This window comes from Aspergillus lentulus (assembly GCF_001445615.1).
Source record: "Aspergillus lentulus DNA, contig: Alt12, strain: IFM 54703, whole genome shotgun sequence".
NCBI classification, from domain to species: domain Eukaryota; kingdom Fungi; phylum Ascomycota; class Eurotiomycetes; order Eurotiales; family Aspergillaceae; genus Aspergillus; species Aspergillus lentulus.
Window position 1 is genome coordinate 2,077,197 of NW_028322115.1, and position 26,774 is coordinate 2,103,970.

At 49.3% G+C, this 26,774-nt stretch overlaps 7 protein-coding genes across 7 annotated transcripts; 4 read left to right on the plus strand and 3 right to left on the minus strand.

Annotated features, from left to right (window-relative positions):
- Positions 1-5,899: 5,899 nt before the first annotated feature.
- On the plus strand, positions 5,900-7,605 carry ALT_6611 (uncharacterized protein; the record flags this gene model as incomplete). The annotated part of the gene is made up of 5 exons (XM_089600102.1): positions 5,900-5,987; positions 6,049-6,165; positions 6,293-6,397; positions 6,455-6,658; positions 6,818-7,605. The coding sequence occupies 5 exons, from the start codon at positions 5,900-5,902 to the stop codon at positions 7,603-7,605; spliced, it is 1,302 nt and encodes a 433-aa protein (XP_089455564.1).
- A 1,097-nt stretch (positions 7,606-8,702) lies between these two features.
- On the minus strand, positions 8,703-10,166 carry ALT_6612 (DUF914 domain membrane protein; the record flags this gene model as incomplete). Its single annotated transcript, XM_033558122.2, has 3 exons — positions 8,703-9,589; positions 9,687-9,877; positions 9,937-10,166. The coding sequence occupies 3 exons, from the start codon at positions 10,164-10,166 to the stop codon at positions 8,703-8,705; spliced, it is 1,308 nt and encodes a 435-aa protein (XP_033414013.1).
- Positions 10,167-12,615: 2,449 nt separating this feature from the next.
- On the plus strand, positions 12,616-15,869 carry ALT_6613 (SMEK family protein; the record flags this gene model as incomplete). The annotated part of the gene is made up of 9 exons (XM_033558123.2): positions 12,616-12,729; positions 12,858-12,954; positions 13,034-13,115; positions 13,171-13,220; positions 13,305-13,631; positions 13,701-14,501; positions 14,568-14,735; positions 14,796-15,226; positions 15,282-15,869. The coding sequence occupies 9 exons, from the start codon at positions 12,616-12,618 to the stop codon at positions 15,867-15,869; spliced, it is 2,658 nt and encodes an 885-aa protein (XP_033414014.2).
- A 1,338-nt stretch (positions 15,870-17,207) lies between these two features.
- Positions 17,208-18,436, plus strand: ALT_6614 (bifunctional triacylglycerol lipase/ester hydrolase; the record flags this gene model as incomplete). The annotated part of the gene is made up of 4 exons (XM_033558124.2): positions 17,208-17,771; positions 17,826-18,010; positions 18,080-18,312; positions 18,375-18,436. 4 exons carry the CDS (start codon positions 17,208-17,210, stop codon positions 18,434-18,436), a joined length of 1,044 nt encoding a protein of 347 aa, XP_033414015.2.
- Positions 18,437-18,807: 371 nt separating this feature from the next.
- Positions 18,808-19,767, minus strand: ALT_6615 (Dcp1 family protein; the record flags this gene model as incomplete). The annotated part of the gene is made up of 1 exon (XM_033558125.1): positions 18,808-19,767. One exon carries the CDS (start codon positions 19,765-19,767, stop codon positions 18,808-18,810), a length of 960 nt encoding a protein of 319 aa, XP_033414016.1.
- Positions 19,768-20,496: 729 nt separating this feature from the next.
- On the plus strand, positions 20,497-23,685 carry ALT_6616 (phosphatase family protein; the record flags this gene model as incomplete). Its single annotated transcript, XM_033558126.2, has 1 exon — positions 20,497-23,685. The coding sequence occupies one exon, from the start codon at positions 20,497-20,499 to the stop codon at positions 23,683-23,685; it is 3,189 nt and encodes a 1,062-aa protein (XP_033414017.2).
- Positions 23,686-24,210: 525 nt separating this feature from the next.
- On the minus strand, positions 24,211-25,726 carry ALT_6617 (uncharacterized protein; the record flags this gene model as incomplete). Its single annotated transcript, XM_033558127.2, has 2 exons — positions 24,211-25,243; positions 25,305-25,726. The coding sequence occupies 2 exons, from the start codon at positions 25,724-25,726 to the stop codon at positions 24,211-24,213; spliced, it is 1,455 nt and encodes a 484-aa protein (XP_033414018.2).
- Between the last annotated feature and the right edge of the window lie 1,048 nt (positions 25,727-26,774).

A 26,774-nucleotide genomic window follows, 5' to 3' on the forward strand; every position in this document is an offset into this window, starting at 1 on the left:
GATCATATAGATACTACTCCAACGTCGTCGAGCAACGTTGGCTCCAAAGGAAGATTTGAGGGGGCCGTTGTCGAGCGAATTGGACGCCTAGTGTGCGAACCTCTTCCCGCAACTCCGGACCGATTCAACTTCGAACCGACTTTGCAACCAGAAGCAAGCCACCCAGCGAGTAATATATGATTGCCGATTGTTCCTAATAACAGCTCGTGTTCGGCAGACGGTACACGAATCTATGAAGAAGGCGAACAGCCCAGGGGAGAACAAAAGGGCTCAACGCGGAGACCGACAGGTGAGCTGGGTCAGCAAAATCGGATTTTTCGCTGCGCTACCGACGAACGACGAACAAATGCGTATCCGTTGGTGACGATATAACCCTAGCAAAAATTTTCGAAGCAGACGATGAGCCGAAAATTCAATAGGATGCGAATGGGAGCGAATGAGTTGGTGTTCCTTTGCGGTCGATCGGGAATGTCGGGGCTCGATGACTGCGCATCGATCGTCTAAATAGATAGAGCTTTTTTTAAGGGGAGAGCGAACCACGCTTAACCAGGAAACACGCGCTCCAAATGGCCACAACTTAGAACAAGAAAAAAAATATTGTACAGAAGAAAGCGAAATCCTCTCGGTATCGGGTAAAGGACCAGCCTGAATGGATTTTTAGTTCCTGATTCGGGGTACTGCGGGTTTCGCACACGTTGCTGAGGATTCGACGGGGAAAGGCAGCGCGCGGGAGGGGAATGAGTGTGGTGAGCCTGAGCCAGGGGGCATTCAACTCAGCGTACAGCGGTATGGCCAGTGGCACAGCCGACAATAGACCGTGCGGGCGTCGATAGATTCCACCAATTCCAGGTGCAGAGAACTGTCCAAAAAAGCAATTTCAAAAGGGAAATATGAAGGTGAAATGAAAGGAAACTGGAGACAGAATAACGAGAAATATCGGGAGTTTCAGAAAGAAAGGGACAACGGAGCGTGGTGCTGTAGTCGATGGGGAACGCTTGTTTCTGTTTGGATTCAATCCCAAATTGATAGATGACAGGTTTTGCTCAATCCCGTTAAGGAGTATACAGATCCTATTGTCTCCTCTCTGATTATGGCAGGTGCATGGAAGTGTCTGGCAGACTGAAGAGACTTGAGAATAATAAGGCAGGTATTGACTAGCTCTTCCTTCAATGGATGTTCTGTTATTATTGTTTCCCTTTATCATTATTGAGCCCACATCACACCTCTGCCTAAGGCAGTTAATTACTCCCCCGACATCAGGGGTTACTTCGATGCTCGGTTGCATAGATAATGGAGTTAGCCTATTTTCTCATGTCTAAGTAGCCTTGAGGTTTCCGTTTGAAGATTAATACCACGAAGGTACTCTAAGATCTAGATATTGCAGAATTTCCACTTCGCGAAAACCATCAGTCTCCAGATATTACAGGTGGCCTGCCCCTCAATGTTACTGCTGTGAATAAGTTATTAATCAATGAAGTACTCCGATCATGATACCTAATGTGATTTATTATTCGAGGCTCTCTCGCTGTCTTTGATCTTGTTCTTTGTTTATGTTAGGAGACAAGATCTGGGCTGGTTCACTATCAATAGTACCTTAGTAATTCCAACTAGGTACTTTCCATGCTTGATCATCCCCTCTCCTTTCTGCCCCGCGATTCTCGTACCTCATTAAAGACTAGCCCACAGTCTTCGAGGACCTGTCTCGGCCCCTGCTCCGGATGTGTCTAGGGCGTGGGCACGTGTTACCGTTGCTCTGCCTTAGGGGCGTTGGTTTTGACCGATGACAAGCGCCAACGGGAACACGGTGATGCTCATCCTCTGCAGTGGCATCCAGCATCCTCTCTTTTGCCTCGCATCGTACATGAAGATCGTTCCAATCATCTTTGCTTGGCCTTTGGTTCCATTCCATCGCCCGATTGAGAAATAAAGGTTCCGTCAGGGCAAATGTGCGATATATCACATAGTTACTCCATCGAAACCACTAACGTTTTAGCCAGTGTACTCACCCTGCCTATATCTTCTCAGCTTTCATTCAAACGCTCCAAAAGGACTAAAACTGTCCATACCTCCTATCGAATCATGAAGAGAGGACCAATTTAACCCGATCCAGCAACCGAGTCCAAATGTGGTAGCATCAATTGGGCAAAGGACAAAGAGGTTTTGAAGCCACCTTGGGAATTGGTAGGAGCCTTTATGTAGATTCTAGCGTGGCCTGGATCTCCGCTGCGAGGAAGACTCGCTGGATATGTAATATGCAAGAGTCAGGAACCGTGCCACATGTTTCTAGAAGTTTAGCAAGCCTTCGTCTTGGCTACATGCTGTGTGTAGTTGACGAGACAGAGGAGATATGTAGAGCTAATAGCGCTTGAATCGAGACCTTACTCAAGGATGGGACAGCGGTGTTTACCACTGGAAGCTGGCTTCTGACCTCAAATAAGCCTGTAGCAATTCGACAAGATCGCCTCAGTGAGAAAGATGCAGTCCTTACCTATGAATTATACTGGGCCTTTTGATACAGACATTATGAGGTAAGCAAGGATAGAATCTTGACATGCTGACATACTCTGACATATAGGCACCGTCTACTCTCTATCTACACTCCACCTAGTATAGAGGAGACCTACGTCATTCCATCTCCAGTCAGTCTTTCGAAGAGTCAGGTGTTGAAAATGCAGTAGTAGATCAGTCCGCCAATGACGAGAGGCCAAGAATGCGCCCATATTCCGCGGTCGTAGAGACGGCTGAATGCAAATGAAGATATGGGGCTGTCACCTCCATACCTACCTTAGTCTACTCCATAATGACTGTATGCTGAGAGACGATCGAGGTGTACAGTAGTCGCAAGGGTCCGAGTGCCATCCGGGATTAAATTGCCCCACCATCCTCTTTTTTGGCAGTCAGTGGTGTACTGCTTACTAGTCTAATGCTCTGAACTAATGATATTTGCATACTCTACGGGCTAGAAAGTTAAAGTTTGCTGCTGTTGTACAGAATGCGTCGAATGCAGAGTCTGAAAGTTGGACATCTGCAGTGTGATGTAGGGGTGGTAGTTACCTAGAGAGTACATGTTGGGCTGACTGATTGATACCAAGAAGAAACAGGGTGGGATAGCCACCTATGACTGAACTGGGTGGAAGCTTGAACCGATATAATCTGTGGTGGCTAATTTTTTCCCAGAGTGCAACCTTCTGAGGTATAATATGGATCGCAGTTCATAGAGTTCTGCACAGAATATGTCGATGTCTGTCGCCTAGGATGACTATAAAAACGAGCTATTTGCTTGTGACCGTCAAGGTTCAAGGCTCAGATGTACTATGTAAGGAGTACACAGCAGCTAATCAGGTTGAGCTGCAGACGATGATATCCAGGATGGAGCGGCAAGTGTCTTTCATGATTCTATTCAGTCATAGTAAACGGATTGAGATGGCGCGGTTGGAGGGTGGGATCTGAGCTATGTTCTAATTTAATCCCCACGAGTTGTGAGCCGAGTGCTGGAGTCTGTTAATCAGCATTGTGTAAAAATATCGAGCAGCCAAGGTCTTGTCATTTGCCGGAAAATTTGGCTGATGACCTTGTCGCTGCCAGACCTTGATTTGCGTTGCTTTTGACAGAGGGAAGCAGGGGGCCAATGAGTGGTTATGAGGGACAAGTTGGTAGTATTTCAATATGCACTATGAGACCATAGCTGAGGATTGCTGGATAAACCCACTGTACGGTCACTGTGACCGAAGCTCTCAATCATCTGACGGAAAGAAATTGAATCGTATCGAATTATCTAGGAAACTTCCAGCACATATTTGACAGAAGTCTGATTAGTGATAACGCTGACGCAGCATGGAAAGATAAATCGTAGTACATCCAGTCTCCGAGTTCCTAGCCGAAAGATGTAAACTAATTAAGGTACTCAAATGTCTCCAAGTATTCCATAGATAGCCCAGGAGGATTGCACTGTGTGTGGGACAACTCCATAGTGCGGTGGATGGGCCGACGCTAAAGAGTGCAAATTAAGGACAAGAAACTCCCCAAAATTTCCGGTTACCGGCAGAACTGGAAAACGCATCACGATGAAAATGAAATGGTGTCCATACACTGAGGAGTTATGGGTGTCTTTCAATGTATATTGTAGTATCTGGTTCTTCTGATCTGACAATGCGTTACCACAGAGAAGAGTATATCAGGAGTCAATATTCTATTCCAAAGGACCTGCACATAAGCTAGTAGTAGTACTCTAAGTAGCACGATGTAATTAAACAGGGGACCCCTGATGCTATGTGCTAACCAGATAAAGCATTGTGATTACAATGCTACAGAGTACGTATCTAGGTACTACGGAGTACCTACTCCGATACCAAGATAGCTTCAACGAGGATGTACCTGTGTCTTGCGCCTTCCTGATGTAAATCGAAGAGACTATGAGATATTACACAGCACACCAGGTGAAGGATCTCGTTCTATCTTGAATGGATCCTGTCTAATAATGTGGGATAGGAAATGAGAATTCCGTCAAGGGTACCTAAATAGCTAGGACGGAAGCCGGGAAGAAGCGATTCCAAACGACCCGGCAACTCACTCCATCACCAACCACAAGTGTGCAAATTAGGCCTGATATCCACCATTCTCGTTTTCTTTTTTTTCCTTTTCGCATGTCATCTGTGCAAGGTTTTTCCCTTTTCTCCAAATGTCAACTGCAAGACACATCAGGTAAAATCACTCAAGGTCGAGGAATAGCGTCATTTCTTCGATGTATATTTGACCTGCATAATTATTTTCTCTGAGCAATTAAGATGTTGTAGTTATATTGTAGTTCTCTGTCATGCGCTTGAAGTACGTAAGGTTATTATTATTATCATTTCCAACCTTCACTGAAAATTGTCGCCGGTCAAGAAAAATGAAATTCCTAGGTACTCCGAAGTAACTCTTGTGCAGGAAAGGGAAAAATAATCCAATCCCACGCTTTCTCTTCGCTTCTCTCCTTTCCTTTCCTGCCCGGTCCTCTTCTGGTCTTGTCCGATTGTCCCCTCCTCGCTCTCCCCTCCCCTCAGTGTCTCCGGGGCCTTACTACCCTAGGTACTCTGTCTCTCTCTCTTGTCTGACATTATTACTGTCCGTCCCCATCTCTACTTTCTCTCTCCCCTTTCCGTCTCCCTCCTCTCACCCTCCTCCATCAATCCTCTCCATTCCTTTGGAACATCCCTCCCCCCACACACGCCAGACTCTTTTGTCTGTCGGGTCTCAAGGGTGAAAAGTCGTTGTTCGATCGCATTCTGCCTCGTTCACTCGTGGTAGAGCCGCCTGGAACTCTTTAGAGAGGGCAATCACTCCTTTTCCCGTAAGTCATTTGGAACTATATTCCCAATATCCTCGCTTTTTTCCAAACTGCCGCCCACTCCATCACCTTGGTTTGGGAAGAGGAAGAGGGGGAAGAAATGATGAAAATGGGAAAAATGAATTTATCCACATGCCTGTCAATTTATTCCCACTTTCTCTTCCAATTTGGAATACGACATGATATGTCGACTGGAATGTGCTGTGTCTGCCGATCGTTGGGGATATGTGAAACTTTTTTCCAGAGCCAAAAAAAGGTTTCTCGGCTGCGCAAAGTCAGCTTTGGGGATACGCCAGGAATAAGTCGGTCGATGTCATGGTTGCTCGCCATCCTCGATTTTCCCTCGATCGCACGGACACTCGACAGTTCCAGTTTTCTTGCGCTTTCTGTTGCTCCGTGTTGACCGATGGGTGCAATTCTTTATTGATTTACTTTGGGGGCTCATGCTTACCTGTCACTACATTCAAATAGATCTCTCGTGGTTCCTCCGAGCAGATTAACTCCTCTCGCCGCCGCCGCCGTCGCCCTCGTCCTCGCCGTCAAGGAAACCCAGTCCGGTTCCTTCTGTCCAATATGGCGTACTATGAGCCTCAGGGTTGGCAAGCGCCTACTGCGCGCCAGACCTCATGGGAGCATCCCGTTCAGCCCCCATCGCGGTCAGGTATGCTCAGCGCTTATCCGTCCCTCCCGTCGACGAAGATTGCTTACGGTGGTGTCATCAGGATCGAGCTCAGTCTCTCAACGGGATGAGATGCCGGCTTTTTCGTCGCAATTCGACGGTACGGTCATGAGTCTTCCTACATCCATTTACCCCTTTGGCCCTTCAGCAGCGGAACTTCGTGCGCCTGCCAGGAACATCTCGAATCCCTCCCCGATACAAAATCATTTCTGATTGGAGCCGGGGCGGGGACGCTTGGACTGTGCGGTCAATATTCTCAAGAACTCATCGCTAATGGTCTGCAATAGAGGTCGATCGTGCAATCGATAATCTCGTCAAGAGTGGGAAGCTGTGGACAGCTCCCCGACGAGATTCGATGCCCATGGCGATGGGCCGGCCCTACCCTGAGTATGGTATGTTTCCTTTTAAACATCCTGTGGCGCGCGATAACTCCTAACACTCGAATTCAGACCCCCGTGTTACGGGAGCTGTGGCCCAGCGTCACCACTCAATCAGCGAGTTCGGCAACCCCAACGTCCCGGGATACTATGCAGCCCAGCGTTTCCAGAGTCGCCCCAACGAGGTAGAGCAGATGATGCAGGCAAAGCGTCGGATGGCAGCACAACGCGAGCGGGAGCTCCGCAACTATCATCAGGAGCAACAGTACAACCGAAGTACGTGGTAGCATCTGTCTTTTTGGATATCTTTCCCCTTGTTTTCTTGATATTCCCCCATGATTCAATGTTCACATTCATGTATTCGCTGTTTTGTATGATACTTTGGGCTTTGACCTCTTTCCTGAACATGAGTTTTAATATTTCTTTTTCCTAAAGGCCTGCTTGCCGAAATGTCTGGAAACAAATCCGATCGCTCGCTCAGCCCGGCCGCCGTGAGTGAGGAAAGCCGTCGAGAACTTCTAGCACGCCAGCATAGGGCTCTTTATGGAAACGAAAGCCCGGCCTTCTTCCCGCCCAACAACTTTGGCGACGATAATTCCCGACCCGCGAGTCAAGCCGGCGGTACTCCATCATCCGCTGCCGGTGTACGTGGCGCATCTCCTCGTGGTATTGACCCTTTTGGCCTATCGCAGACCCCAGTTCAGGGCAACACCGATACTGCCGGCGGAGCGTCTCTCCAGTCCCCCTCTCGCGCTAACAGCACTTCGTCCCCGAGCTCCGGCATGAACCCTGTTTTCGGAAAATTTGATGGCTCTGACCAGGCCCCGACCTCGAGTTCCTCGCCTGGTAGGGCCGACTCGCCCTCTTCGAGACAGGCACCAGTGAAACCCACTGCTGGCGCGATTGGTTCCGTCGGCCCGATCGGTTCTCGCCCCGTTCAGCAGTCAGGCCCTTCCCAGATCTCCAATCCTGCTCTGAACAAGCGCTCCACGACCCCCTTGCCGTCCCCTCTTGGCTTTGGCTTCACTTCCAGTGACGGAGTCGCCTCTGGGGCGAACAACGACCGTGCGGCCTCTTCTGCCTCCAATCCTGTTGCCTCTACCTCCGCCTCAACCGCCGGCGCCAAGGAATCGTCCGGCGGTGTCGGTCTGGGCTGGGGCAATGGCAGCGGTGTATGGGGCTCCAAGGGTGGCCTGGGGGTCCAGGCTTCCGTTTGGGGTTAAGTCGCATGACTGTATCAAAAGCTTCTAGCCCTGCATTTGTTCGACATCTGCTCAGTGGTATCGTGGCGTTCTGAGGTTGGTTTCGCCTTTTTTTGTTTCCTATTTATTTTATCGAAATATTGGGACAGAGCATGGTACATATTCGGAAGAAGTGGCTGGAGCAACTCTTGTCTGGCGCTCACTTCGTTCGATCCATATGTGGACAGTTAATTTGGTACATTGTTGGTTTACTGACTAAGGAACTTGGTTGGCCTGTTGGTTTCGGGAGTCGGTATATCCCTTTTTCATTGTGTTTGCATCCTGTGGTCTTCGATCTGTTACCATGACCTCTTTTTGTTTGTGATTTGCCTCCCCTTGGTGTTGCATATGTCTCCTTTCCCATTGATTCATCTTGTTTTGGGTCTCCGCAGTTCTTGGGATGGGGAGTGAATTTGCATGTTTGTGGGTGTATTCCGTGGGACTCTTATCTCGGCTCTTATTACGGGGGGTTCCAGGTGTTCCAGTCCATTGTCGGGTTTCGGTTGCGATTTCGGTCGAGGTTTGATCTTTTTAAACTCAAATGACTGGGGTGGGGGGTTGCTTAATGGCCTATTTCTTTGTTGTCTATCCTTTCCTTTGGGCTTCTCGGCTTGGAGCTTCGGAAAAGGGATGGGGTGGAGCTGGCCAACTTGTTTTTAGGAAATGCTTACGGGAGTAGCTTTTGAATGTAATGTTTCCTGGCAATTTCTGTGTTTCTTGTGTACTCGTCTTCCTTACATGGAACTTTTCACCTACTCATTGAGTTATCTATTCTCCACCACAAAGCGACTTACATCCTCGCTGTATATTCAAAAGATGCTGTTGATGCACTCTTGGAGAATGGCCCCATTCATGCTTTATCTGATACGATGAGCATGGTAAAAGTTTCAGAACTCGAGGCGTACTTAATCTCCACCGGAAAGTAATCCATTCTAGTGTGAGACTATATATATGTATGATCATGGACACGGAACGGGACCAAAGGAAACTTTTGCGCAGACGTCAATGCCATGTCTCAGGCATTATTATGTGCGCGGAATTGGAGGAGAACAAATAATAACTTTCTCGAAACGCCGTGATCAAACGGCATTTGAATGACGCTCATCAATCGTAGCCGCAGTGCGGTCATCATGGTGGGCACCACCAGCATTAGCATTATGATTATTGTTAGAAGCCAAGTTAGCGCGGACAGAGTCGATCTTCGCCTTTGCGGTGAAGAGCCCCGCAAAGCCACGTTCCTGGTTCTTACCGAGCCAGGGCTTGCGGGCTTCGCCGAGAACTCGCTTTCCGAGGAAGTAGATGAGCTGACCGACAATGATAAGGACGAATGCGATCGGGTACATCCAATGGATGTTGTAGTGGAAGACCTCGATGCCGATGCAGACGCCCCAGAAATTCATGGTCAGCAGGGAGATGTTGAAGAAGGCTGCGGACGACAGGCGGAATAAGAGCGGGGCCATGCAGTAGAAGAATGCGAGACAGAGGGTGTATCCGGTAAAATAGCTGCCGACTCTGCTGTTCCAGACGGCGATCTGGAAAGAGTGACGGTCGAAAATACCGGCCTGAACGCCGTTGATGATCATTCCGAAGAAGGCCATCTGACCAAGCACTTCGTACACGGGGCGGCTGCTGACGAAGTACTCCTCTCCGGTGTTGGTGAGACCGTAGAAGCTCGCACCCAACAACGCAAAGAGGTCGCCTTTGATCTGGTTGCCGCTGGAAATATTGCCTCCGTTTGAGCCCGTGATATGATCGGATGCAATCAAGACACCCATACCACCGATACAGATCAAAATACCCAGAATCTGTGTAATATGATACCGAACGCGCAAGAAGAGGAAAGAGATAAAAACGACGACGGCGATGGCCCAGAAGTTGATCAACTGGGCGCTAAGCATTGTCGTATAACGGTATGCCAGCACAATGAAGTAATTGCCCTCGACGTCACAAAAAGCCAAGATAATATCTGTTTGAAATCACACGAGTCAGTAAGTGATGTTACAATACACCGCAACGGTCTAACCACAGCAACCGAGGAAATAAAAAACAGAGGACTCTCTCACATTTCCAGCCGTCGCGCCACATCAAGCGGAGCCAGCCCTTGAAACCATAACGGTAGATAGTGTAAGGTGTAAATATGAGGTTGAGCAGAACGTAATTGAAGAAAGACTGAAAAGCCGGAATCGAGGTACCCTCCTGACTAAGAAGAGTGCTGAAAGTACTTGTGGCAGTATTTGTTATGGCCAGCACCTGCCTAAAAGCCTATTGTCAGAGGTTTGTTGCGCATGAGCAGGCACTTGCAATGAGTCTTACCCAAGTATCAGCGTGATATAGAACTCCTTTGTTGTAAAGTAGGCCCAGAATCCCTTCTTCTGCGTATCGATACGGTCCGCAACAGCTTCAGAGCCAGAGTCATCCTCCTGTGTATTCTCATTGACAGTCACTGGATCGTTCTGCTTAGGAGGCTCGAAGTATGGAGACGCGACGGCGTCAGGAGCCGCAGGTGAGGTCTGCACTCCAACAGGGTGTTTGGTATCCGACATTGCGAGAGCGTCCGAATTGTATTTACAAAAACGCAGGCTTAGACACAGCAAATGCTCGTTAAGATAAGAAGCTTGAATAATGCAGTCCAGAAAGTCGTAGAGGAAGCAGGGTCGTCTATGGAGGGAGCTTTTTGACCTGAACGAACGCAAAACTCCCAGAAGTCGCTCGTCTTCGGTCGTAAGAGTAGGTCTCTACTCAGAAGAGTTGAAGACAAAGTCTGCACAGGACTGAAGAGGAGAAAATCAGAAACCTGCACCGGAGGAAAAAGAAAAGTGGGCAGAGGTGAAGCGGAGTCGACTTTTCCCAATGCGGTAATTTTCACTACCGGAACGCCGTCAATATTCGATAAGAAAAGGCCTCGACCTCGTGGGGTTACGAGCCAATCAGACGACATCATACTGGCATCTGGATCTGTTTATGTCAGCAGATGGAATGGTTCCGTCCAACGCCAACCCTGCAAAAGCCAATCATCACAAGGCGGCAACTGATTCCACAGCCGCTAAACGTAACTAAACGATGGCCCTAAGACATTTTGAAAATGGGGCATGGGCGATAAGGTTAGCAGAACGCTCAGACCCATCAGATGGAGGTGCACTGATGGGTGATGCTTGATGAGGAAGTCAATGCAGCAATGCGGATTGCAGAGCTTCGAATTATTGTCTGCAGTATCCACAAGGATGTAAATGCCGTAAAAAAAAAACTATCGTTAATCTCGATGATTCGGTTGTTTATGAACCATGTCGAGCTGTCAGCAAGAAAACGAACATCGGACGTTATAGCGGCACCTTTTTAGACTTTCTAGTCAGAGTCACCTGATTGAAATACTCTGCTTGGGGCATGAATATAGCCCGAGTCTTACTGGGTTCCGGGAGATTGACGGAAGTAGACATGTTTTAATTCTGTGACTGAAGGAATGAATCGTTCGATATGTCCCAAATGCAAATATGGTGTGGTCTTTTGATGAGAATGTCAGTTGGAAGTCTTTGTGTACGATATACGCAAAGGGAGCTTCGGCAGCCTGCGCTCCCAACATCAATGACTGTCAGTGATTAGAAGTCCGTCGTGCTCGGGCACTTGACTTCCTAATCTCATGAAGCCATGTGACTGTATTGGATTGGCTTTTCAGTTTTGGGTATCTCGTCCAAGATGGTACATGCCCAACGGAGGTATACAGAACAGATGTGTGGTTACATGTTGCATCCTTCATCTTTCTAGTACACTAAGGATGGAGCATTTGTGAAGAGTTTGAACGTCGAGCTTATGTTCCATGGATAACGTGGGGAAAGGGGATACCTATTAGTTGATTACCTTATAGTTTTCCAGGAACTTTAAGGTAACTCGCAAGTCACAAGGAAAGGAAAGCCCATTAAGCTTCTTTCCTTCCGAGACCTCTACCTTAGGCGGCCCCAGGCCTGACCCATGCCCCTGTAGAGCTTCTTTTAGAGCTTCTTTTAGTGAGGTCGACTTGAGTACCTTAAGCCTTGTTTCAGATGAATCTTTGTACCTATCTCCTACTTGCTCGTTGCTACCCCTCAAATATCATAATTGTGACTTACCATGACATGTTCGGCGGACCTTCCGGTACCTGAGCACTACATCTATTAGATAGAATGCTTCGTAGTTTATGCGTATTTAGGTTCATCTTAATTCCTTGGATTTATTTTTAGTATTAGTGACATCTTCAACCCTTAGAGAAATGATAGAACACCTCCTTGCTAGAATAAATGACAGGAGAAAGACCCCTGTTGTTGATGTGAGGGCACGTCATCCCAGCCAAACTCTCTTTTTTTCTTACCTCCCTGTGCCCGCTCTCTTGCAGATCCCTATATGGTAGCTAGTCTACCTATCTTTCCATCTACCTTAGTTACCTTGCGTTTCCGCCTCCGAACCAAGTAGGATTCCAGAAGGCTTCGTCCAGCTTTATCCACCTGTCGTCCACTGCTGGTCCATCGTATATCTCAGAGTAGCACTCTCGTCGGCTTCTCTGCCTTAACGCCTCATTTACTACAACCGCTACTGAGCAGAATATTCACCAGATCGCGACGCAAGGAGATAGGAGCCCGTCTTAGTATTCTCTATCTCTACGGTCGCGTGTCTGTCGCTTTTCTGCGCGCTCGCCGAACCCAAAGTGAGAAGGGGAAAAAAACCAGCGCCCGCCGACCGCTGCCGAGGCCGTCAGGTGGTCCGTCCCCAACTCAGGATCATCATCATCCGCAGCACAGCATCAAACATCGTTATCGTCGCCTGTTGATATCGTTTCCGATCCTCATTCTCCTCAAAAATAAAAACTTTTTTCTTTCGCTCGTCCCTGCGCATTCCTCGTTCAACCCTGGACAAGGCAGCGGCTGCCCTTTCTTTCCACTCCCCCGTGGCGGTTCTCGCGCCGGTACACTCGTTCACTGAGTTGTTCCGGTTTGAAGAGACGCCACCTCTCCTTTCTGCCACACCATGGCGTCGGACTTACAACCACCCAACGATCGTAAGCGGGTTAAGGTCTACGAGCTGAGGGATAATGACTGGTTCGACCGAGGGACCGGGTTCTGTATGGGACAGATTCTCGACGTAAGTTTCTGTTGCCGCTTGCCCGGTCAGCGCAAAAGCGTCGCCCATTGTCGGCGCGAGAGCTGCACCTGGCCTCGCGCTGAAGATTCTCATTTTTCTATGACTGACATGGCATCTACGTCCCGTAGGATGAACCGCGAATATACGTTCAGTCAGAGGATGAGCCCGACCGGGTGCTCCTGGAGACAAGAATCACCAAGGACGATGGCTATCAGAAGCAGCAAGGTCAACCTCCTTCGCAGTCCTCATCGTATCGCGCCATGAACGAAGAACTGAGAGGCTAATGCTCGTGCGCTCCGAACAGAGACCCTTATCGTATGGACAGAGCCTAATGGAACGGACATGGCATTGAGTTTCCAGGAAGCGGAGGGCTGCGCGGCTATATGGTAAGGCGTTGCCTCGACGCCCGCCTCTCAGCTTTGTCGCTGACGAGTTACCAAGGAATTTTGTGAATAATGTCCAACAACACCTACACAGCTTGGCAGCAGCAGGTTAGTTGATATCCCTCCCCGCTGCTCCCAAGTCATCGTGGCAGATCCCTGTGTGACGGTGGAACTGATTACGTCCGTTACTAGACGATGCCTTGTCTGACGACCTCGAGAGCTATCAGTCAATCATGCTACCTCCGCCTGAGCTTGGGAATCTTCCGGAAATCGATCACATCATGAGGGCGGCCAGCATCACTCAAGCCGGTCGCGACGCGCTATCTAAATTTGTCATTAGAGACGAGTACATCCCGAAGCTGATACCTTTAGTCACTGTCGCAGAGGATCTGGAGAGTCTTCCGGATTTGCATCGACTTTGCAACATAATGAAATCGCTTATTTTACTCAATGACAACACTATTATTGAGACGGTCGTTACCGATGATATTATCCTGGGGGTGGTGGGGGCATTGGAATGTGCGTGATAATCGGTCCCTCTGTTTTGGTGTCGTTGCTCGCAGGATCTATAGGACTAATTCATCTCAGACGATCCCGAATTTCCCACCCACAAGGCCAATCATCGACAATATCTCGCAGATCAGAGCCGCTACAAGGAAGTCGTTCCCATCAAGGATCCCATCATTCGCCGCAAGATTCGCTACACATGGCGCCTACAATATCTGAAAGACGTGGTGTTGGCTCGAATACTGGATGACCCGACATTCTCTGTCCTCAACTCTCTGATTTTCTTCAATCAGGTGGAGATAGTGAATCACATTCAGTCGAATGGACCCTTCTTGAAAGAACTCTTCTCGGTTTTCGACCCTCGGAACACAGATTTGAAGCGGAAGGATGATGCCGTGCAATTCCTTCACCAGTGCGCTGGAATCGCGAAGAATCTACAGGCTCCCGCGCGCGCCAATCTGTTTGCGAACTTCATCAATCACGGCCTTTTCGCCGTCATTGCGTTTGCCATCAAACATCTTAATCCAGCCATGCGCACTACAGGAGTCGATCTCCTTGTAGCGCTGCTTGATCACGATCCAATCATGATGCGTGGATATATGCTCAAGGCCGTCAACGAAAAGAAAACACCCCTTACCGATACTCTCATCGATCTCCTGCATGCTGAATCCGACCTTGGTGTGAAGAATCAGCTCGCAGATGCGATCAAAGTTCTATTGGATCCTCAAATTCCTTTGCAGGATGCCATGGGTCGGGCTGGTCCCGAATATTTCTCGAAATTTCGTCCTAATATTCTCTCCGATGCGTTCATGCAGAATCACTTTGATGAATCCGCTAGAAGACTCTTTCTTCCCCTCAGACGGCTTGAGAATCGTACCAACCGTAAGTACTGCGTGCATTGGTTGGCCATTATACTCGAACGATACTAATTGGACAACGGCTACGCAGTTAACGATCTCACGTTTCAAGAAGTATCCCTATATTCACATTTGGTTGATATCCTCACATTCTTCGTCCGCCAACATCTCTATCGAAGCCGTAATGTCATTCATAACGAGGCTCTTGCGCCCCGAATTGCCCAGTTACTTAGAGTTCCTCAGAAACACCTCAAATTAAGTGAGTCCATATCCGAATTCTGCGGCTTTTCTTCGGATCTCTAACGTCGTGCACCGTCAGCTGCTTTGAAGTTCTTCCGCACCTTGGTCAGCCTGCAAGATACGTTCTACCAGGCGTTGATGACGCACAACAACACTTTCGGGCTGATCCTGGACATTGTGTACGAAACTATGCCTCGCGACAACCTCCTCAACTCCGCATGCCTTGAGCTCTTCGAGTTCATCAAGCGAGAGAATATCAAACCCATTGTTCTTCACATTGTTGAAAAATACCGTGAGAAGATCAAGGACATCACTTATGTTGACACCTTTCAGAATTTGATCCTGCGCTACGAGCAGATGCAAGGCTATGGAGCAGAGGCGGACTCAACTCTTTTTTCACAGGAGGAAGAAGCTCGAAAATTACAGGCGAATGGCCAACGCTGGCAAGGGGTCAAGGAGATGGATGCTGCTGAAGAGGAATACTTCAACACATCCGATGACGAGGATGAGGTAAGATGCGCCCAGTAGTTCAAAGATTTTCCACTCACTGACTTCTAATTCTCAGTGGCAGCAAGAGAATCGTGTGCATGGTGCTGTGGCTGTCAATGCGCAGAACGGCGCAGCTTCGCCAGTAGTGAAACCCTTGGTTGATTATCCAGACGATGATGAAGATGAGAACGCGATGGATACAAAACCGGAAGCCGACGAACTCCCGGCGCAGCCAACACCACAGGAAGAGGATGCGACTGCCGATATCTCGTTGGAGACGAAGTCTACGCCGGTTTCTCTGAGCATACAGACTCCTCCGGAACGCCTATCAGAGAAGCGTCGGCGTGAAGAGGAGGATGACGATGAATTGGTCAAGCTAACCTCAGGGCCGAAAAGGAGGAGCTCGACGAGCAGCAGCTCTGGCAGTGCAGGTCTTATACGGAGAAAGCGAGGCATGTCAATTGGAACTCTTTCTACTGCCGACAAGGGAACAACTCAGAATCTTTCGGGTGGGTTGAGTAGCGCAGCGCCTAAACGGATCGCTATCAACCTCGGTCCCGCAGTCAAGCCAGCCACTTCGGAAACTGAGTCGAACGATTCTACCTCAAGTCATACGAGCAATGAGAAAGAAAACCGAGCTGACGGTGTGAAAGAAGACGCTTGATGACTTCTTATTCCGTTGTTCTCGTGTGAGCAGTATTCGGCCTGAATACTGCTCTTGTGCTTGCTCAGGCTACGGAATCATTCTCTCTGTTTGTCTCAAGAGTCCTCACCTTAGGGATACCAGATGATGCGAGCATCATTTGCCGTTTTTCACTTTCAATCCATCAACTGACTGTGACGATCTGTTGTATGGTTCCGATTGCATTTACACATTCTTCCAGTTCTGGTATTATTAGACGTTGTGTATCAACTTTATGTTGATGTTTGCTTGATGTTTGCTTGATGGTTTCTGGCTTTGCATGCCACAGCTCTTCTCGCAATCAGGTCTTTTCGATATGAGTCGATCTATTATATCCCCTTCGCTTGCCTGTTTGATATCACGGTGTTGCATTCTACATTTTGTTTGATTCATACGTGGTGTGCTGGTTGATTTGTCCACGGCTGGCGAACAAGGGGCTTGAAAATCGGAAGTACTATAACAGCACCTGCAATGCTGTTGCATTAGCGCGATTTTAGGATTTGTCGAAATCCAGATGTTTTGGGTTGCTTTTTCATCTACATTTGGGTTCTTTACGGCACTGGTACTGGCAGGGGAATATGGCTGGATGGAACGGACCGCAATGATTATGTTGTATGTCTGAAACGCGAAGCGGCAAGGTAGAGGTCTTCCCCTCTACATCCATCGCCTCGCTTCCTTTCATAACTAGGAATTATCCTAGAGGACGATTAATGGACGAACTATTGCGCAAGTCGATGCTTATTTTTCTGGGAAATATTGACTGCACATATTTGTCCGCGCAATGATCATATATCTTCGACCCAGATAACATTCTTCCCAAGCGAAATTGCCAATGAGTAGAGTGTAGTATTATATTGTGGGACCGAAGACATTGATACTGGCCAGTTCACCACGATCGACTCGGAATATGCAGCCCAAGTTGTGATTGTAGAATCCCAGAATCATTCATATACTGAGGCGGAATGGTTCAATCCACTGTTGTTCCCAGTGGGTCCTCCACTATTAAAAAAAGGGCTCGATCTGAACCTAGCCGAGCTTAGGTTGGGTTCCCAGCTTGAATCAATGGACTCATGAAGCTTATGGGTCAATATGGATGCCCACTGCAAGTTGTTAATTAAAACGTTGCCATCCTCTTAATCGGATTTCGAACAGTTCATTCAGTGGATACAGTCCTCTAAAGCCGAGGAACACCATCTAGTCTAACTACATCATAAATGCCAATCACGACCATTCCGCATTCACCAGTTCAATACCGGAGTTGACCATCTCATGCTCCGCCGGTATATTACCTCGCAAATATACCGCCGAACAACCCGGAAGATGTCAACATCACCCCAGCCGCGCATCACGCGCGACACGTTTCTGCACACTGTTTCCCTGCAGAAGAGCAGGCCGGGTTCCACCCCGTCTCCGTCCCGGGTCACCATCTTCATGATCTCGGGGAATCCGGGACTAATCGGGTACTATCATACCTTTCTGTCGCTTCTTGCTGACAAACTGGGTCCGCGCGGCGCGCAGAGTAAGAGTCAGAGCCGTAGCCATGGGTGTGACTTTCAGATCTACGGGCATAGCCTGGGTGGGTTTGAGCTTGATGATCCCGAGAATCTAGATGCGGGGAAGCGCTTGTTTGATCTTGAGGACCAGATCTGTTATGTTCAGGGGAAGCTTGCGGGGTTCCTTGCGGGCGCGGAGACTAAGCAGAAGGTTATTCTTGTGGGTCATTCGGTGGGCGCTTATATCGCTATGGAGATTCTGAGGAGGCATCGGGAGAGGTCAGATGCTCGAGCTGGGGTTGATAAGGCCGACTTCGATATCGTTGGCGGGATCATGCTCTTCCCTACTGTCGTGGATATCGCCAAGTCGCCTTCTGGGCAGAAGCTGACGGTTAGTTTGTTCCCTGGTTTACGGTGTAGTGGTTGCAGTGCTGATTCGAGGCAGCGATTGCTCTACTTTATACCCCAGCTGGCGCTAGTTGTTGGTTTTCTGGCCAGGGTTCTGGCAATGCTACTTCCAGGCGCTCTGCTGCGAGGTGTAATTAAAAATGTTATGGGATCGCCGCCGGATAGTGTGGTTGAGACAACCGCAGCGTTTATCAGGAGTAAACGTGGTGTTACCCAAGCTTTGTTCGTTCCCATTCCCACCCCCATTCCATTGTCATGTTAGTGTGCTTGGAGATCTGCTAACGGATGCAGACACATGGCCACTGACGAGATGCGGACGATCACCTCGGACAAATGGGACGATGATGTCTGGGGTGTGTCGACGGCCAACGAGCCGCTGACTCGCTTGTTCTTCTACTTTGGCCGAAATGATCATTGGGTTGCGGAGCGGACGAGGGATGAGATTATCGAGCTTCGAGGGCGGGTAGAAGGTGGGCCGACGATGTCGGTTTGCGAGCTTGGACTGCCGCATGCGTTTTGCTTAAGTGAGTGGGTTGCTACGTCTCTAGCGGTGGTGTAGGCTTGGTGCTGATAAATTGTTCTACAGGACATAATGATATTATGGCGGAGAAGGTGGCCAATATGATAATGGATATTGTGTCGGCTTGAGACGGTCAAAGGCGGTGCTGTAAGGTGTAGAGTGATCGACTGGCTGGATTACTTTATATAGACCAAGACGAGTGATCAACAATCGGGCATTGCTGGGTTCTGATACACGAGCATGGACTCATATCAGGAATTATCATTTCCAGCACCATGGCTTCGATCCATGCGGACCTTGAGGAAAGGTTCGCTGCTTGTACATACCCATACAAAACTATATACTGCATGCCGTCAACTTTGGGATGACGAATTGAACAGAGGCCAGAGATACTCCAGTTTGGCCACTGTCACAATTCAGCACTAAAACGAACCGTAAAGATATTTGGGTATCTCTATAAACAGACTCTATCCCGCTGGCAGATTTGCCGAGATGAAGCCTAAGAACTTCCCTGGTAGGCTAGTCCTGCTCTTCTGAACAAATCCCCCAGAACGTCCTGTCGAGGTTGGGGTTCCGCCGCCGGCGTCTCCATTGGTGTTTGTTGCCATTGCGGTTGACTAAAATTGTGCGCCTTGACACTCCATTCATCGTCTTGTGCTCTCTGTTGGCCAAAGAGGTCCTTCAAGGAGATCTGACGGCCCATCGGAACACTCGAGTGCATCTCATCCATGGAGCCAGCCTCAGCTGCGGCGGTAGCAACATGAAGGCCGTTCTGACGCGTCGCTTCTAGTCGCTCACGGGCAATCTTCAGACTCTGGCCTGCATGAACGGCGCATTCTCGGATCATATGAGCGTTGATTGTACGTGTTTCGGCGGTCGAGTTTGGCGGTGGTTCGGAGTAGATCCAGAGACCGTAGATACGGACGTCGGCGGGGTTTGCGTTCTTCTGAGCACCATTGTAGTCATTGTTCTTGGGAATGCCTTGGTCTGAATCCAGGTCGTAGTCGGATTTGATGATGACATATTCTTCCGTAAGCTCCACGTTGTCCCCGTCCGTCAACAGAATATCAAAGTTGTTGAGGCCGCGTCGGTTCAACACGAAGACGCTGTATCGTTCCTCCCCTAGACTTCCTTGAGATAGTTGGCAGACAAACAGTGACCCCTCCACACCGCTCTTTTCCCACTGTCGGGATGTCGGGTTGAACAAGTACACCACTGCGTATGGAGCGAGAGACAAAATCGAGTTCACAGATGGGTTATGGCGGCGGAGGACGGAGAGATTCAGCTCCTCGTTGGAGCGTAACGGCGGGGGAGGCATGTGCTGATCTTGCTGTTGTTGCGTGTCGGAAAAGTAGTTTGGGTAGTCGGACTCATAGTCGGAGGGTTGCGTGCCATGGTGATTGTGACGATGATTGTTGCCATTGCCATTGTTCGTTCGTCGGGGTTTGCGGGTCGTCATTGTGAGAATATGTGTAGTGGAGGGGATTACTCATACAGTTGTCCACTGTTGACTCGTTTGTTATAGAGAATCGGGAATATATCACTTCAAGATGTGGTGGAGGAAGGGGTAGACGCAGCTAATCGAGGAGATTGTTGGATGCGGAATACTGGTGACGTTGATGGAGAAGATAAAGAATGCTCACCCCGCGCACGCTCAAGCGGAGCACCTACGCTTCAAATATTCCTGATCAATTCTACGCGCTATTCTGCTGTATTGGAGACAAAAAAGCATCAAATCGCATATTTCTAAAATGTTGTTATAAAGCGACCTTTTTCTGGACAGAGTTATAGTTCCGCCATCCAAGGTCCGCTTCAATTGCCTTCTTGCCATCACCTGTCGTCATTCGTATCGACCTCCTGCCGCCATCGATCCCATCGCCGCTGCGTCGTCCTTCTTCTCTCCGTCCACACTCAGACCCCCGCATTCCCGCTAGACATCGCGTGACGCAGGGACAACTCGCCGGTTCCTGATCAACAGCCAGACGCCTTTAAGATTCAGTCCCGATGACTTAGACCGTCACGCGACGCCCCTATTACTTCCCTACCTCTCTTTGCGCCTCGCGCTGCGGAAATAGAGCCTCTCTCGGAGGTAGACTCCTGGACCCTTGAGTCATACGCGGGGAGCAGACAGAATATATACAAATCATTTTTCGAATAATGGGCCGTGTCTCGGTCAGATCCTCACAGCATGAGTTCGAACAGCGATCAGTCGGAGTCGCAACCGCCCGTGTCTTCAATCCCCGGTGGGTATCAAAGCGACAGTGGCAGCAGCTCCTCCAGTCGCCATCCCGATGAGCGTCATGATCCGTTTGCGCTTCCGAAGGCCGTCAAAGCGAGAAAGTCGGAGTACACCCGCGAACAAACGCTCCGCGTCAAGGTCGGCACTTGGAATGTGGCAGCTATCCGAGGCACGGAGGAAGATATTGGAAAATGGTTCGTGGAACGAAAGGGTATATGTGAACAGCTCTCTGGTCTGAAGCTGCAGGATCCCCGAGATATGTCCGACGGGACCGATTGGGGGTCCGGGGACGACGCTTCGAAAGATGCTCAGGTCGGACAGCCGAAACGCAAAGGGTTTCTTAAACTCCCTCCGTACGAACCGGAGAAAGTAGGACTCTACGTGCTAGGATTGCAAGAGGTTGTTGATGTCTCGTCGGCTGCGGAGGCATTGAGGCCATACGTTGATCCAGGACCGTCAAACAAATGGAAGGCGGCGCTTGAGAAAGCCCTGCCAGAGGGGTTTCAGCTCGTTTCGGAGACTCAGCTGGTGGGACTCATGCTTTTGATTTATGCGGCTCCTTTCGTTGTCGAGAGCATATCTTCGGTCAGCTCCACCAACGTCGGTACGGGACTTTTGGGCTACATGGGCAATAAAGGTGCTGTAGCAACGCGACTGATGCTCGGTGAAACGACTTGTCTTGTGTTTATCAACTCGCATCTTTCCGCTGGCTCGGATAAAAGTAGCTTGGAACGGCGCAATTGGGATGCATCTCAGATTGTTGGACGCGCTAAATTTGACCCCATTGACCCAGACAAGGGCCTGAGAGAGGACCCTGGGGATAGTATTGGGGGAGAAGATTTTGCCTTTTGGTTTGGTGACCTGAACTATAGACTTGAAGATATTCCCGGAGGTGACGTGCGACAAGTCCTCGCTCGGCATACGGAGAACGAATACGACAAGAGACATAAGCCGTCACGCCATGTCGAAGGGGAAGTGCCATCATCACCAATGGTAGGCGTCGAACACGACAATAAATCGGAAGAATCATTTCCAACGTTATCGGACGAGGAAATCGACCCTCACACGGACCCTTCTTCGCTACAAACTACTATTGCGTCTCTACTGCCACATGATCAGCTTCGTATGCAACAGAAGAAAAACAGGGCTTTTCATGACGGTTGGAGGGAAGGCGACATTACATTCTTACCGACATACAAGTATGATGTAGGGAGTGTGGCCAGGTTCGACTCTAGCGAGAAGCATCGTGGGCCGAGTTGGTGCGATCGAATTTTATACCGGACACGCCACGACAGACTGAGGCATGAAAAGCGGGTTCAAGAAGCCGAGAAGTCGAGAAAACGTGACGAAGAAATGAAAGCAAGAGGCTTGGATAAGGCAGATGCTGATGACAACGTATTATTTGACTACGACCCGGACGTCGATGGTGCCGACAGTGGGGACGAGTACGATTCAAATAAGGATAAATCGAGCGACAGTGATTCGGTATCTTCCGAATCTGATAAGGATGAGTGCTGTCGGCTCGAATATTATGTGTCACATCAAGGTATTCTATCATCGGACCACAAGCCTTTGACTGCCGGTTTTACGATCAAATATGAGGCTGTCGACCCTTACTTGAAAGCCAAGGTACATCAGGAAATTGTACGGGAGCTAGACAAGGCCGAGAATGAATCGCGACCTGGCTTGACGATCGTGGTCGATACGAACGGAGAGGATCCCAGAAAGTCCACAACCGATCCGAATGCGGTAGACTTTGGTGATGTTTCTTTCGATATACCCATCACCCGCTCACTCACTGTTGCAAATACGTGTGGCGTGCCCGCTACTTTCCGCCTTGAGAGACCCGATCATGGCAGTGAACAGAAGACACCGTCATGGCTGGAGTACAAAATTGAAGCACCCATTCACCATGAGGAAGATAAGAAGAGGAAAACAAACGAGCGTACTCTGTTTCCCGGGGAGCTTGCCAACATTGATATAACAGCACATGTCCACGATATCGAACATGTCCGTTTGCTGAACAATGGTCAACTCAAGCTTGAGGACATCCTTGTCCTTCGGGTGACCGGCGGTCGCGATCATTTCATCTCTGCTTATGGGCAGTGGTTACCTACATGTTTTGGTCGCAGCGTGGAAGAACTTACCATGATGCCCGAAGCCGGTGCGCGAAGCCTATTGAAAAGAGATAAATCACAGAAAGAGCGTGATCCTGATGAAACTGGCCGCCTATCAGCGCCTCGTGAGCTTTTCCGCCTGACTGAAGCTATTTCAGAACAGTCTGAACGTGCTATTGCTGAGTGGGGGATGACAAAAGGTGATTCCGATGAAGAGCTGCCCCCATGGGCAAAGGACCAGGGCGCTGGATGGCCATTTGACCCAGAGACGTGGACTTTGAAGGATAAGGAACAACGGTCTCGGCACTTGGCTTCAGTTCGTGAAGCCTTGGACACCAATCAAGACTTCAGGTCTATCTTCGCTCCCGAGGTAACCTCGCTGCATCGATTAGAACTTCTGTGCGAGACGTTGCTGGCATTTCTCCGTTCACTGAGAGATGGAATAGTTACGGCTCTCGTTTGGGAGAAAATGGAACAGCAGATGGTCACGCGTGAACGGAATAAGTCACCTCCCCTGTCCTGGGATGAAACTCAAGCATGGGTTCTAGAGACGCTCGCATACTCCCCCGCTCACAGCGTCTCCTTCACATTTGTCACTTTTATGCTCGCCCACATTGCCAACGAGATCGCCCCGTTGCCGTCCACGGCAACAGCACTGCCTGAAATATCGAACCAACAAGATCAACACAAGAAGAGGGACAGTGTTCTATCCACCAAAGGTGGACAGCCTTCCGATCCGGCCGCAGCTGAAACAGCAGCCTCGGGGGGCAGTATCAAACGCCGACCGCGTGTCTTGACAGCCATCAGCTTATCGAGCCTTCAAGCCAACGCCAGTCATCGCCGACAAGCAGTTGAAACCGCCTTATCTTCCATTTTTGCTTCCGCACTCATTTCTGCCAGCACTGTCCCTAGCAAGGACAAGGAGCGGCGAGCCCTGGAGGATAGAAAACGAAGTATTATCGAGCCGTTCCTGAAGACGGCTGGGGTTGATAACATGGGTCCATCGGGCGGTGCTCCGTAACCACCCACATCTATGTAAACTTTTCTTACTTTACTCACGCCTCAGACAGGAGGTTCTTGTGTCTTACTTATAGAGTTGGGCGGCCTGTACTCTGTAACACGTCTTGCTCTCGTGTCTTCATTCAATACATTGTTAGATTATATAGTCATCGTGCGGTGACATTTTGGTTGCGCGTCGCAAGACGCAGGGCTGGTATTATTCTGAGTCAATAGACATATTGTCACTTTATGACTGGGATTACATGTAGCTTGTGCTAAAACCCCATGTAGCAGGACAAATGCAACTCGAGAATGCTCTTCGCAGGACGCCATCGCCTGTCCAGGTTTATTTCCAGATTCTCGAACCCCAGTACAGACCATAGATGCTGATGAAGACAGAGAAAGAATAACAAGACAACAACATTGGTCCATATTGATCAGTCAATGGATAAACGCCAGAATCACACCCGATGGCTGTGAAGCCAAATCTGTATCATGATGCTATACTTTCCAAAACCATAGTCAAAAACTTTCCCGCTTCCATTTGCTATTGATACTCCCGGATTGGTTTGAGCGCTGGACCACCGCCCAAGTCCTGTGGAGGAATCCTTCTGAACTGCCTTGAAGAAGTTCTGAGATCGCGCGGCACCTTACCCTTGCTCGATCTTCGAGGTGGTTTCGAGACTAGCATATCTTTGCAATATTGTAGACATCGCGTTGATAGCTGAAACGGGAGGCTTGCCAGGGACATGAAGATCTGCACGGGAAGGAGGATAATTGCATAAATACTATTGAACAAGCCCGATAGAGTACCCAAGGGTCGACGGGAGCCGGAGCGTTGCGCTGCTGCCGCCAGAGCAATAGCATCGTGTACCTGGGTTTCGAGCGCTTGAAATTTCGCCTCCGTCTGAAATGAAGTGAGCGCTGTGCGCTTCTCGTAGCGCCGAACCGCGCGATTCAAGGCATCGATCTCCGGTTGGAAGCCTTTGCGGATTTCTGCGGTTGCTTGCGAGATGAGATTTTGAGGTAGTTCCTGGTCTTGTGGGTAATTTGATGGTCCGGACGGTAGTCGAGCCGCCGCTGTTTCAGCGACATGTGCTTCGAGTTCCTCCAGTCGCTTGGCTAGGTCCTTGATCTTTTTCGGGTCCAGTTTCTCCTCGTCGTCGGCAGATGCAGCGACAACGCGCTGAAGATGGAGTGTGCGCGCCTGCACCATCTTCAGCAGGTGAGCGAATGGCCGAATCTCTGACGCCAGCAGGAAAATGGTTAGGTTGTAATTTGATACCAATCCTTCCGATGGACGCGACAATTTGGATCTGATAGCATGGAGAAGCCATGTCCCGATCACGGGGAAGATGAAGCACGATGCAAGTGCAACAACTTCATGAATTTGAAGCTCCTTACTGGCTTCGTTGGCAGCACTGGGGACTTGTCGTTCCCTTCGGCGCTCTCGATCTGTCGCATTCTTTCGGTCTTCACAGGTTTCCCCATTCTCATCCGTTTCGAGTTCTAGATTTGAAGCGACGGAATCGTAATATATGTCCTCTTGTTTCAAGGCCTGAGCAGAGCGATACCATTCCCTGGTCCTTCAGTTAGAGAGAGACATGTAGAATGCGTAAAATCAGGGCATTTAGCTCGTACCATGGTAGTCTCACCGACCAGTTGAGAAAGATAGCTGCCAGAATCAGCAGAGTGATATCTGTTACGACGGCACTCCCATTTTTAAAAAAGATACCGGCGATAGCAGGCAATAATGCTAGACCAAGAGGCGCAGATTGCCAATTCGATTCCTCGTTCGGCAAACCGATGTTCCCCTTCTGAACTACGCGTGGGAACAATAACTCATCAGTTGAGGAGCGAATCGAATTTCGTGCTTCAGATACTGAGTCCGAGAAGCTTGAATTGCGACGTTGATCTTGAATGCTTGATGTGCCCTCTGCAAAAGTTGCAGCACGGGTCGGGCCTCGATGGCGGAGGTTCAGGGATCCGATCGTGTGGACGTGGGGTCTGGCGCTCTCGATAGGGGCCTGGGGTGAAGCCGATCTCCGGGGTTGTTCTGGCATGACGATAGCGGATCAGATGCTGCAATGCGTATGTATCTTGGGAATGATAGAACCTCAAGTGTACCTCATGGTATACCAAGGTACATGCTAGGAGGTAGCGCTTGATGAGGTGAATCGAAATTCATGCACACTCGGGGACGCTTTTGCAAAGGTGTTGCTCCTGACTTGGTTGTTGCATTGAACCAAACCACGCGCGGAGAGAAGGACGCCAGAGGTACGTAATAGCGACAACATGCGCCACAGAAGGGGCTGCCAGAAAAAGCAATAACACAACCTACCGACTACCCCTCTGAGGTTATTGCAGCCCCTCCAGCGCTATGCTCGTTGAAGCAGCCATTAAACAATGTATCTATTCGCTCAGAGCTTGCATGGAAAGGTCTTCTCTTCCATCAGTGGCCGGTGTGCGGAATTCGAACTTGTTGCTTCACTTCTCAAAGTCTATATCTGCAACTGCTTGACAATGTAACCTACAATCAGAATCATCGATCATGCGATATTCGAAATCAATTCTCATCGGGCCTTGACGCGAAGGCCAATGTTGTCCAAAGCAGTCCAAGTATCTCGGATTTTGAAGAATTTTTTGCCCTGACAATGTGGTCCATCATCCCTTCCTTTCTTCTAGTCTCGGAGATGTCGGGTTAGGCATGTCATGACAGTTTCATATATCGCGCCCCTGGAGTAGGTTTTACCTTGCACTGTAACAAAAAGCAGGAAAAAGAGACCTATGAGAGGTACTGTACCGTCTCTCCAATCCCTGGATAGCTGCGTGTGATCTTATAATGGCATCCAACCGCCTGTTGATTCGTCGGGACCACCATACCGACATTCCTTATCGACGACACAAGGTGCCGTTGTATGCTCTCTGTGAAACCAAACATCGAATTCTCACAGCGACTGGCCGCATCCCAGGGGCAAAAGACCTCCGAATCGGGCCAGACTAGAGTGCTTCAGCAGTCGAGTGTGTTGAGTCTGTGGACGATGATGGCAAACAGCGGGCTTATTGACACCCAAAAAGGGAATGGTTCCAGTATCCGCGGGTGATATCCCA